General features: G+C 30.3%; 1 protein-coding gene across 1 annotated transcript in view; it reads left to right on the forward strand.

Annotated features, from left to right (window-relative positions):
- Nucleotides 1-14,020, forward strand: part of LOC127712700 (signal peptide peptidase-like 3) — a 48,752-nt gene extending 34,732 nt beyond the window's left edge. Inside the window, exons 7-14 of the mRNA XM_052219302.1 lie at nucleotides 975-1,087; nucleotides 2,181-2,287; nucleotides 3,692-3,763; nucleotides 5,062-5,150; nucleotides 6,575-6,620; nucleotides 7,669-7,819; nucleotides 8,620-8,729; nucleotides 9,202-14,020. Of these exons, the coding sequence (XP_052075262.1) occupies nucleotides 975-1,087; nucleotides 2,181-2,287; nucleotides 3,692-3,763; nucleotides 5,062-5,150; nucleotides 6,575-6,620; nucleotides 7,669-7,819; nucleotides 8,620-8,729; nucleotides 9,202-9,270 (757 nt within the window). The 3' untranslated portion in view covers nucleotides 9,271-14,020. The remainder of the gene's footprint in view (nucleotides 1-974; nucleotides 1,088-2,180; nucleotides 2,288-3,691; nucleotides 3,764-5,061; nucleotides 5,151-6,574; nucleotides 6,621-7,668; nucleotides 7,820-8,619; nucleotides 8,730-9,201) is intronic.

The following is a 14,020-nucleotide window of genomic DNA, read 5'->3' on the forward strand; positions in this document are numbered from 1 at the left end:
AACCCTGCTCTACTGGCCAAAAGTAAGTCGGAGTATCATCAAACACTGCTCTACAGGCCAAAAGTAAGTCAGTATATCATCAAACCCTGCTCTTCTGGCCAAAAGTAAGTCGGAGTATCATCAAACCCTGCTCTACTGGCCAAAAGTAAGTCGTAGTATCATCAAACCATGCTCTACTGGCCAAAAGTAAGTCGGAGTATCATCAAACCCTGCTCTACAGGCCAAAAGTAAGTCAGAGTATCATCAAACCCTGCTTTACTGGCCAAAAATAAGTCGGAGTATCATCAAACCCTGCTCTACTGGCCAAAAGTAAGTCAGAGTATCATCAAACACTGCTCTACTGGCCAAAAGTAAGTCAGAGTATCATCAAACACTGCTCTACTGGCCAAAAGTAAGTCAGAGTATCATCAAACACTGCTCTACTGGCCAAAAGTAAGTCAGAGTATCATCAAACCTTGCTCTACTGGCCAAAAGTAAGTCAGAGTATCATCAAACACTGCTCTACTGGCCAAAAGTAAGTCAGAGTATCATCAAACCTTGCTCTACTGGCCAAAAGTAAGTCAGAGTATCATCAAACCCTGTTCTACAAACCAAAAGTAAGATTCTGTATTGTTATGGTCATGCTATTTATAACATTCTACATGAATTGACTTGCATATTTGTCATAGGCAGCATTTTGAATAACTGTTGATTATAGCAGATGAAATCTTTGATTTTATGAAAAAATTGCAAATACATGTACTTTTAGCAGGAATAGACTAATACAAGCTCAATTTTGGTTTTCTGAAAAAAGTAAGAGATGCTTTAATATAAGCTGGTAAGTTTCGAAGTGACTTGCAATTTATACAAAAAATTCTATTACATATAAAATATACAGTTAAATACACAAAATACTAATAATAATATCTGAGTAAGTACTTATAATGTTAACTACATTATATGAGGTTTGATGAGTATATTTTTTGTCGTTACAGAATATCATTTGGTGTTTGTGGCAGATTTACAGCAGCGGAAATCTTGTCATTTTGTTTGTCGTTTTTTATTGTGTGTATATGGGTATTGACTGGTCACTGGCTCCTTATGGATGGTATGTTTTATTACAACAGGGAACAAGCTGTTTTATTCTTTATTATGCAAATAAACTCAACTGTAGCATTAACAAGAATTTAAAAGAAAATGAATAATATGTAACTCCCCTTACATGTATTAAAGTGAAAAATGATTTAAAAAAAAATCATGAAAATGGTTATGTTAACTCTTGCCTGTCAACATGGAGATTGTGTGTTTGAACCCCACCAGTGGCAGGGCCTTTTGACTCTAATCTTAATTGACAAGGATTGTCAGTTTTCCTGATGAAAGTTGGAAGTTCTTTCTGGCCACTCGAGCTTCCTCTACCAATAAAATCTAACCGCCATGATATAGCCAATAGTGCTGAAAGTGATGTTAAACACCAACAATCAATCAATCAATCAATCAATCTTTCTACTTTTTGCCATTCATCAGTGTTCTGTTGGTTGATATTAAGGTAGCTAGTCACTTATTTATAGGAGAGAGATTTTTTTCTAAAATATTTCTGAAAAATTTAAAAGTATATATACTAGTATACATTCAATACAAACATGGTGAAAAAGACAACCGTAAACCAGCTTAGAATTTGTAAACTACAAAACGTAATCGGTTATTGTTCGTTCCGTTTTGGTGTTTCATACTGACTAATATGGTTTGTATTAGCTTAAGACCCTTCAAACATTAATGTGATAGATATATTAAAGACTGTTTTAAAAAAGGATGGAACTGTTTTACTTTCAAAGTCGTATTATAGTGATATCTGTTATGTACGGATTTTGACTCTCACCGGTTAATTTCTTCTTTTACACATGCTTTTTAAACTTCCTGTTTAAAATACACAAGTTTCTAAATTGTTTTAACAATCATGAAGCGTTCTAGAATCATTTACAAGCAGTTTCAGCTTCTGTTTGATGATGGAAAACAGGTTTTTCCAAGAAAATACCGCAAACGAAAGCACAGGATTTGAAATTACCGGAGTTTCATTAGACCTTTTCTAACAGTTACAAAAAGTTTTTTTACCTAAAATTTCGTGGGGAGAAGGGGGTGCGGACTATGTACCAGTGCGAACTATACAAGCCTTTCTACAGTATCAGTATTTTATTCTATTTCAGCTTTAGGCATGGGACTATGTGTAGCCTTTATAGCACTTGTACGTCTGCCAAGTTTAAAAGTATCGACTTTGTTGTTAGTAGGATTATTAATTTATGATGTATTTTGGGTAAGTTTTTGTTTTTATTCTGAAAATTGTAAAGTCATTATAACAATATAAAAATTAAAAGATGTGGTATGACACAACTCTCCACCAGAGACCAAATGAGGTAGAAGGTTAGCAATTATAGGTGTAATCTTTGAATGAAAAAAATTGTATAAATTAGTGTAAGTATTTTGAATTTTCTGATCAGTTGTATTTTTCGTCCCCAGCAAATATAGTAAATAATGATATAAAACATCCTTGAAATCTGATGTTATAAATATGTTTTTGAATATCAATATAGAATTTTTTGTTCAGCGAAATAATAAATTGATTTGACAATCTTGTGTAGAATGGATGATATTAGATCAGTTCAGGTGTTAATAATAGTTATTATTTGATTCATATTTCTAAAAATTTTTTGAGGTAAAATTATCGAAATATTCTTTATTAAGCTGAGGACAACCCATGCTTTGCCTGAATCCGCCCTTGATATTTCTTTTGAAGAAGATCTGACTTTAATATAAGAATAAGGAGATTTGGTACAACTATCTGCAAGAGTACAAATCACGTAGATATAAGCAATTCATAGTATGGACTTCAACAATGAGAAATACCAATACTGTATAGTAAGCTATAAAAGGCACCAACATAAAAATCTGAAACAATTCAAACTAGAAAACTAACAGCCTAATTAATAACAATACAATTTACGAAAAAAACAAATATGATAATCAAGAACCAATGACAACCAATGAACAACAAATTATAACAGTAATGTTACAAATTTTTATGTATGTACCCAATTTTCTGTCTTTTTCCTGTTGAATTCTAAAGAAGGTATGATAAGAGGCATTATTTGGCCCCTGAAATAGCTAAAATAGTAAACTTATGAAACCTTTCAAAGTTGGGCCAAATTTATTGATAAATGAACCAGTTGCTTTAATGTTGAAAGTTTAGTGCAGGAAATTCACTATGACGTTGTAAACATGTTGAAATTTACGTATTAGACCAAAAATGGCAATATAAAGCATAGCTTTTGATCACATTATACATGTATATGACTAAGAAGTTAGAGCTTTACTCAAAAAGATATTTTATACACGATAACACCTTTGTACAATACATTTATAGCAAAATCTTTTGTGTTAAGCTCTTGCTCATGTCTTACTATTAATGACAAGATCTCAAAATGATGTTATTTTGGCTGTGTTTGCAGTTTGAATCAATAATGCCAATATGTAAGACAAAATTAAAAAAAAATATTTTAAGGACTTGTGCGTTTTTTTGTTAACTTTTCTCATCCTGAATATGCATGAAATATTTGACACTTTACATTCAGCAAGCAAACACCCAACCAATTTAAAATGATACATAGACACCATTGATTAGATTCCAAACTTTTACAATTGTTATTTATGTCTGTTTCAGGTATTCTTCTCTTCCTATATATTTAGTGCCAATGTTATGGTTAAAGTAGCAACCAGACCTGCGGAAAATCCGGTAAGAATTTACTTTTTCATGATTGTTTTTATTGGAATAACAGAAAATTAAACCCCACTCTAGGGGTTAGGCTATATGGCATTCAACTTGCCAGAGCTGTCTTTTTAACAGTCAGTCACTCTTTCTTTTGCTCAACAAATATTACACTTACTTCATGTTAACCAATACTTGGAATTTTTCAATTTGTTGAAATAACTAAAAAAAAAATTGTCACACTTTTCCAATACTACTAAAAAAATGATTTCATATTTGGTCAGCAGCTAGACAGTGGTGAGTTGTTGCATGTGAGCACTTTTTGGATCTCACACACACACGAACCTTCTGTTTATCAATTCTTTGCATTTTTCAGTATGTCAGACACTATCTGCTTGTCGATACTTTGAACATACGAGTAGGGGGTATGCTTAGCACTACAACGCATGCGTTCTTGTTTAATTTAGTTGAAAAGAAATGTATACAACGGATTTCCAAATGCACAACACATGTTTTTAGTATAACCTGAATCAGGTACACTCTAGACAAGAGGTTTTGGAAGCCCCCAAAAACATGAAAAGGGATTGCCACTGATAAATTTTCAAGGGTTGTGTTCATGTGCCACTGTGGTTGTATGTACAAAATGAGTTATAATTTTATGACAAAAATAAAGATTGAAATAAAGTTGCTCATAATAATACTGTAAATTCAGAAATTATTGCGAGGTTTATATTAATGCAAATAATGCGACTGGATGAGTATCGCAATAATAAGAACTTACATTCTTTTGTTTGACACATATATAAGTATGTCTAGGAAGATTTACCTAAAATCGCAATAATCAATCACATTTTTGTCCTTTCTTAAAAAATCGCAATAATAAATGCACACAATAATTTCTAAATTTACGGTACTGATTTTGAAATATTGGGTAAGTTTTGAGAAAATAAAGAGGTGAGGTGCTGAAAACAAGGGTGAAACAGCACAGCCCTTATATAGCCTGTAGTGATCCCTTAATAACACGAGTGAACATAGAACCATAGGGTAGCATTTCAGAACTAAATTCAGTATGTATCAGGGAAACATTTGAGCTGCAGTGGAAAAAGATCCCAATTTCATCATGTAACATAAATTTTTGAATTATTATTAATCATAATAAAACAAATCATAATTTGTAATTCAAAATAAAAGTACAGAATACCTGTTATTATTGGGATAAAAATTCAGAAGTTTGGTTATAAAATACATTAAAAGACTTGTTATTGATACATTGTGATATGATCAAATGGATTAATTCAATGTGTATTTTATATTTATTTCTTTAGGTTGGTATGTTTGCCAAAAAATTACATTTAACTGGTCTTGTCAGGGATGCTCCTAAACTATCTCTGCCAGGAAAATTAGTATTTCCAAGGTATGTTTAGTTTAAGTAATATATACTGTTGCATTCCTATAATTAAAAATGAACATAGTATAAAAGAAATTGGACATTTCTTGCTTATTATTTCATCATTAAATTAGTGGTAAGTTGTATCATGTGCAAGGATCCGGAATTTTTTTTACACAATTTCGGTCATTTTGAAATGACTAAAAAGTTGGGGCCCTTTTTTCAATTTTGTAAAAATCACACAGCAACCAACTGTATTGACTGTTTCATTAAGTGTCTACCTGATGAAGACAATTTCATGCATGCGTATTACATAGTAAATAAAGCACATGTTTAACTCATGAAAAATTACTTTTTCTACGTAAATGAAATTAAGTTTTAATTTTAAAATTGATGATAGTCTTTGCTGAAAAGTAATTAAACAATGAAGAAAGTTGTCATGGAATTTTAATTTATTTAAAATATTAGTGAATTTTAAAACACAGGTAAAGTGACTAGCGATCATTAGCCAATAATTCCCGGAGGCATTAAAATAGTTATTAGGAGGGCACTCAGGATTATCATACTATACTGGAGTGGCAGTTTTATTATAGGAAAAGGATTACAAAACAAAAACTAGTGCAAAATGGTGATTAAGAAACCCGATCTCAATGAAATGACCGAAATCATTTCTGTAAAAAAAAAAAAATTTGTCCTAAATCCCAATCTACTGTTTAGGACAAATAGTTTTCAGCTTCGGTCATGTCTGGCAAATATGACAGTTTCCGGACCCTTGATCATGTGTATTGTTGATAGAGGTTAAATTAACCAAAAAATGGTAATTTGCTATTTGTCAGGGAAAATGTTACGAAAACACAAGAATTTTCTTAAATATTTTCTTTTATGTATTCCTGTTGAGAGAGTTTTATTCTTAGAAACTATGGTTTTTCTATGGGAGGAATATCAAGTGTTACCTTCTATACACCTAGGATTTTACTATTTTAAGGCTAAAAATTAAATTTCAATTGTCTCTCATGAAGAACAATTTTCATGAAAAACAAATTTTGTAATCTATTTTTTCATTGGATAACAGCTTAACAACAACAAATAATAAATTCCATCATATGACATAATTAAAAAACTGTCTGTGCCAGCCTGAAATTATTGACTGAAATAAAAGAGAATTAAGAATAGGTGATAAGGCTATATAATAAAGTGCATATGATATGGCTTTTTCATTATCACACATCGTAGCAATCCATAACCAATATAATCTCTCAAGCAGATACAGGTGTGATATTGAAAAAACCATATAATATTATGTATATGATCAAGAATGTTTTGATACAAAATGACAAGAACTACTAGACAATAAGAATAACAAGTTTAGTCTAACCAAATGTATTTTATTGTTTAGCCTAATGGTGGTGATGTAGAATTGTGGTCGATACTGTTTTATTATTTAATTTCAGTATGCAGAACTCGAGCCATTTTTCCATGTTAGGACTAGGTGATATAGTAAGTATTATCAGATTATTAGTATTGTACATGTAATAAAGATATAATGATATTATTAAATTTTTGTAAACCATTAAAATTAAATTTCAAATGTTAATATAATACACAGAATTTCAAATCATTAGAAATCAAAAGTCAAATAAACGGTTTAAAAATGCACAAGAAAATCACATGTAGCTCATCTGTATGTCGAGCAGAAATTAGATTGTTAGTAAATTACATAAAATGTATGTGAGTTATCACCCTTGATTTATCTTCTCAAATCTGTAAACCAACTTACTATAGACCAAATCATAGTCCAGGGATATCTTTTCCTGGCTTTTAGTTATATCTTGCCAATTTCAATCGATTTATTTTTGAAACTGTCTAACTTTTCTATGAAATGCATTCAAGAAGAGAAAACCCATGTTTGACATATACGAAACGGTTAATATTCATGTTATTTTCTACTCATGAAAGTTTTGTTAATAATATTTTCATGAAAATTAGTTGGCTGGATAGCCTGAGTGTCAGTAAACATTTACATTGTTATTCATTACTTTAAACAAAAAAAAAATATTTATCAAATAACCATGGGGGACGGCACCTGGAGAAATTAGTGTTCATTTTCAAATAGAAGACACCACTTGCAGAAAAATAGTGCACATTATATTATCCACAGTCTTTGAACAAGAAATTTTGAAATATATGTATGGACATCGTAAAGTAACTGCTGGTACTTGTAAGTGAATACAACTGAACAAGAAATCTGAAAACTATTACATGACTATTATATTACTTATTGGCAAAAAGGCTTCTGCATACTCTAACTGCAATGGCTGAAATGATTTCATATCTGCTTAAAATCACTTGTGAATGAAACTCAATACCTATATTTAAAAGCTATAATGATCCAAGCAACCTTAATGAAATTAATTTTAAACAAAATGGTGTTTTCATATTTTTTACATGTTTGATATTTATGTATACCTTAAAAACACATATTTTTATTTTGGATTTTGTATTCCCTGCCTAACACAAAGATAAACTAACTATCTATTTTTTACAGGTAATGCCAGGCCTGTTGTTATGTTTTGTTTTACGTTATGATGCTTACAAGAAATCACAAACAATATCCGTAGATACAGGAGTTCCCCCACCCCCTACTTATGTACAGCGACTAACATACTTCCATTGTTCACTGGTTGGATATTTTCTAGGTAAGATAGAAATATTGACGAGACTTTCTTTCCCCATCCCCTACTTGTGTACGAGACTTGCTTCACCACTTTATCTGTACATATAACAGAAAGTTTGGTAATTTTCTTGAAACTGTTTAACAATGAAATATTTTGATTTCGTAGTATCAAAATTGATAATACTTTTAGAATAATTAAGATGTAGTATGATTGCCAATGAGACAACTCTCCACCAGAGACTAAATGAGATAGAAGTTAGCAACCATAGGTCACTGTGACAACTATACATTGTCTCAAATATAAAATTAATTTGAACAAGGCTTAAAAACAAGTAGAATTCGTGGCTTTTCCAAGCATTTCTATCCTGTTTTGACCAGAGTACAAATAACATTCATATATCGAGACCATGTAGGGTTATTCTGTATATACTGCAACTCTTACAACTGTTCTAAATGAAATATTTTTGGTGAAAAACATCAATTTTGAATTTGTAGTGGATGACTGAAAAATTCGGCTAACATGTTCTGTATTGACGTCTAAAAACACAGCAAAAACGCATTGACAAGGTCATAAACAAGGCGATATACGGTCAGTGACTGTATATCACAAATAAATATTCGGTCGTTGCAATTTGACAGCGCAAATAGCAGTTGAAGTAGAAAAAATGATATGGGTCTTAAGAATGATTTATCCTTTCAGCTATAGAGATATAAATATGTAAAATGATGCAATATACCAGGGTTGTTGTTAGTAACAGCCACTGTAATCTCACAAGTCTGTTAACAATGTCTGCAGTCAGTTAATCTTGTTGTTTTTTCCAGGTTTATTAACAGCGACTGTGTCCTCGGAAGTATTTAAAGCAGCACAACCAGCATTGTTATATTTAGTTCCATTTACACTGTTACCCTTGCTAACCATGGCATATCTGAAGGTTGGTAGGATATTTAGAATTATTTTTGGTGTACCAGTTTTAAGAGCTTTTGTTTGGAAGGAAAAGCTGTAGTGAAATGCAGATGCTTATGAATAAGAAATGAAGGCTATTCATTAATGAGACAGCAACTCTAACTATACAATAAAATGAAAATGCTGGTATGTGAAAATGTCAAGCTGAAGATGGCTTTGGTTTTAATAATTTTGTTTGAAATACTCCGAATAATCTGGAGGTGTAAACCTGTTCACTGGAGTTTTACATGTATACTTGCAATTCTTGTATAAGCAGGTGACCTGCATTTATATATGTAATTATTACATAAATTACAACCTTTCTTAAAACAAACAGCAAAATTGTTATTGAAAGGAAATCTAATGCTAAGTATTGATTTATATAAATTTTACATGGAAATCTTAGAAGAATGTTGGGGCGTTTGGTGTGTGATCTTACTAACGGTTCTTTCATTTTACAGGGAGATCTTAGAAGAATGTGGCATGAACCTTTCTTAGCACATACTACACCAAAAGATGTTGATGTATAAAACATAGACTGCCAAAAAACATGGAGAAATATGTGGGGAAAACCATTTTATTTATGTAGGCATTTGGACAGTAGTACTGCATTGGCCAAAAATAAATAAAACTGTGGAATAGACCATTTTTTTTATGTAGGCATTTGAACAGCAGTACTGCATTGGACCTTAAATGATTAAAACTTGACATTCATAACCAGAAGTTGATTGGCAAAGAAAAGTTCACACATACGTAATGGCTTATTAATTCATTTTCAGACTGTTGTTATCTTTAACACAGAGGGAATTATTCACTTGTTTTTAGAATAACTTTGTGTTTGATTTCATGGCCGATAATGAATTTCTTAAGTAACAGAAAAAACTGATTGAGTTCATACATTCTGTCAAATAATTGTTGTACATTGAATCAGATTTGTTTATCAAATACTGTCTGCTCGTCTTCCGAGATATTTAAATTTGAATATCAGCAGAAACATTTTAGAAGTCAAATACATTCACTGTTGTTATGGGAATTGTGAACCTTTGTCCAAGGATTTCGTGTGTTGATTTGAGATATCTTCAAGAATGGAAGTTAGACTTCAAGTAACAAAGAAGAAACAATGATTCTGTACTTATTATGTGAGTGGAGATGACTCTCAGAGGCATAACAACTGTTCTTCACAAATTTCTAGTATTTCCATCAGCCAAAATGTATTTGTTACACTAAAGAGGGGAACTTAGGATATGATCCTTGCAATGAAAAACGTTGTAGCCTCAGTGCGGGAGACTAAGAATTTGTAGTTTCACTGTGTGAAAATGTTCAAAGATCTGCACCAGATTTGTTGGTGAAATTATCACATAATTGTATTTTTTTATATCAAGATGGAATTCCTTTGTTGTCAGTGGTGTTAGAAAGGGGTCCTATATAGTATCATTACTGTTTTCATTGTTTTTAAATGACATTTGCCACTTTGTTTTAGCTAGTCAGGTTTTTCAGGGAAAGGTCAGAAAGAGGGACAAATGGTCTCACATTGTGAGACATTGATTGTCAGTTTTACAAAATTATAAGTTCTTCATGTACAAAAGTTTGTTCATTAACATGGTAATATATGGTATTCTTTGCTTTTTGTCAGATTTGAAATTTTTTTTAAAACTGAATGATGATATAGTTGCATTCTAGTTTCTGTCTAGTATTAACTTAAATGCAAGCCAAAGGAGTAGGGGCAATAAGGCCCTTATTTGCCCCAAATATTGGTTCAAATTGAAAAGTTACCATACATATTCTTAAATTTCTTCTAACTACACTAAGGTTCAAGGTGTTCAGAAAATAAAAACGCAAATTTCACGTTTAATGACTTTCCATGACAAAAAACCATGAAGAAACTTGTATATTTTATAAAATTTCTTGATTTTTCTTGTTTTACACCAGTTTGTGTGTCATGAAAAGACTGTCTACAATGAAGGAAATAACTGATATTCAGATGATAGTGTAGCTCTTTCTGGCATTTAATAGTTCCTTTTAGAAGGTAAAAAATGAACACATTGATAACTTACCAGAAGGCTTTAATATTTACTGTTAATTCAAAATTACTCAGTGTTTTATTGATGCGAAAAATGTGACAGTATCGTGTTCACAACAATAAAAAAATGCATTGATAATTACAGAAATGATTTTCCTTCATAGAATTTTTGCAATTTCATAATTAGATTTAGCATTTTTGCCAGTGGTCAAAGATTTGCAATAATAAATGCATGCATTGATTTCTGAATTTACAGTTCTCAAAATGGCCAGTTTTTCAAATTTGTCAAAGTTCTTACATTTTTTTATGAACATCATGAAGGGGTATGCAAGTTGATAGAAATTAAATTATGATTTTTTTTAAATTTTGAAAAGTATTTTTATCCAATTCAGTGTGAATTTGTGTCATATTTTGTTTTAAAGGTTGATCACGTGACAGTGTATGATCATGTGACAGTGTCTGATCATGTGACAGTGTAGAATCATGTGACAGTGTCTGATCATGTGACAGTGTATGATCATGTGACATTGTATGATCATGTGACAGTATGATCGTGTGATAATGAATGATGGTGCAATAGATTTGTATGCTTATTTCATCAATGTGTTTGTGTTTAGTTTGATAGGAATTTAATTGCTTACTTTTGGGGCATCTAATTGGACTTAAATTGGGTAATTTGTTACTTAAATCGGTGCTTAATGGTACAGTTTTTTGTCATTTGTATACAATGTACTTTGTTTTCAATATTTTTGTATTGCAAAGGATTTCATTTTTTATAATTAAAATTTTGATGATTGTTTGTGTGTTGGCTATGTGTCTACTTTTATTTAAAAGACTTAAGTGTGAAATGTAATTTATTATTTTGTCAGCAAGTGGACAATAAAATACAAATCAATTTAGAGTATAATATGATATTTCTCCACTCAATAGATACAATATATTTGTTGGTTTACGGATTTTCAGTGTGATTGTTTTAGTTGTTATTTGGAAAATATTTTAGGAAAGAAATCTTACAAGACTTTGTTGATCCAAAATGTTTAAAAATAAAATCTTATATGATGATGACAAAAAAAGAAAAACAAACTAATTGTAAATGACTAATTTATAGGTTTCCTTTGGTAAGATTATTTACATAAACAACATTTCCTAATCTGACAGCTGTCATTGGCTAGATTTAGGTTTTTATTCTTTGACCACGGCACATCCTTTCTGTTAATGTATAAATCTAAGACAATATGTCATGAATGTAGGCAAACTTTAAGTTTTTTCTTTGAAATATCATCAGGCTTGGTGATGTTAAAGAAGCAAAATCAGAGATAAACAAGCTAATATGACATCTTAATTATTTTTTTACCAATCAGGTCCAAAGATTTATTGATTATGAAAAAAATAATGAACTGGTCCTGGAAAGTAAAAAACATTTTAAAATAAGAGAAATTAAGTTTTACAGTGTCACAGAAAGCAGGTGCTCTCATAGATATTGCATTTTATTTAGAAATATAATATAACTTTTGGAATGCCTCAACCAATTAAAAAAAGGGAATGGTATGGAACTTCTATTTAATGTAATTATTAAATAATAAATGAGGAGACAAAAATAACATAGCTGTTTATTACATCATGTATGTGCAGTGTATCCAAATGCATTTTTTTTTATAAATATAAAGTAGATGCATAGAGAATTAATTGGAAGATATGAAACAGTAGATAGTATTGCATACAATATCATTTAAATATTTTTAACAAATTTTATTTTCATGAAAAATTTCAATTTCGTTTTCTATTCATCATTTGTAATTACATTTTAGATAGTGCATATTATCATACATATATTTTAATTATCATTTCTCATTATTTTATATTAGGTCAAATAAGTTAACTTACACATTTTGTTTGAAAGAGATATTTAAAGAACATTAATACACATATTTAGGTAAATGCAAGATTCAGTTGTCATTCATATATATTTTTTGGACATGGCATATAAAAGGCATTTTGTCATGCAATTTTTATAATACAGTAGTTAAATTTCTCAATGTGGAATAAAATAAAAACACCTGCAAATTCTGATTCAATAAAGCAAGATTACTGTCTTTATGGTCATTTAAACAACATCATAGATGTAAAAAAAATTGTACATCCATACATGCATTTGCCAAAATTCCATAGAAGTACTAGCAGTCAGGGTAAATACTTGGATGAGTGTTTTTTACATACTGATACAGGAAATTTTTTTGGAAGTAGAGTTATATTCCTAAGACATTCAGATTTTTTTACTGACATGTACATTGATGTATATAAGTGAAAACAAGTCTTATTTTCTTCTTTTCTTGAATTTGTCCTGACTACATTGCTCTAATAAAGTGTTTTTATTGTTTATCATTCATAGGTGTCTCTGTTTTTCATAAAAAAGTATAATTTCATGAACAATGAATATCTCCTTGGTAAATTATCTTGAAAATACTGCTTATCTACAAGCCTCCATGGAGCAATTTTTTAAGGCTTTGCATACTTACTTTACATCTGTTGGCAATAGATTTATTTGTTTAGTTTTTGAGATAAAAGGTTGAACTCTTATTAAAAAATAATGAGCAGACCAGACAAATTTTGTTTAAGCATGTTTTGATCTCCCAAAACTTGAGAATTTAAAGGGTTGTAAAAAAAAAATATTTGTTTGAATACTTTTTTGGAGGGATTGATTAAGGGGAGATTATTCTATTCAAATCTTGAAAATAAAATAAAAATCTTACAATATTACTTATACAAGTAAATATGACTTACATCTTCAAGTGGATAGACTTTTATTAAAATATTTATAAGCTTAAAGATTTGAATTTTGAGTTAGTTTTAGAAGTAACTCATATTATTTTACATTGCCTTAATCTTACTACAGATTGTTTCTGCTAATGTGGACTTTGTTTTCTTTCCCACTCATCCATAATTTGGACTCTGGTGGATAATTATCTCATTGGCAAATCCCCCCAATCATACCACTTCTATTCATTTTAGCATATACTTTTGTAACAGATAGAGGTATCACCATAGTAAGAACTTCTATGTAAGCATATTTTATATTTTCATGAAGATCATGTTATAAATTTTGTCATATGAGTTATCATCAAGTTCCTATGTTTATAGATACAAATTAAAAGAGCAGTTATAAATTAGAATAATTTCAATTGTTCAATTACTGTGTAATTTTAATATGATCATACATGTAACAATTAATGTATTAAAAGTATGGCAGATTTTTGAAATAA

Source organism: Mytilus californianus, unplaced genomic scaffold, assembly GCF_021869535.1.
Source record: "Mytilus californianus isolate M0D057914Y unplaced genomic scaffold, xbMytCali1.0.p SCAF_8, whole genome shotgun sequence".
In the NCBI taxonomy this organism is placed as follows: Eukaryota; Metazoa; Mollusca; class Bivalvia; order Mytilida; family Mytilidae; genus Mytilus; species Mytilus californianus.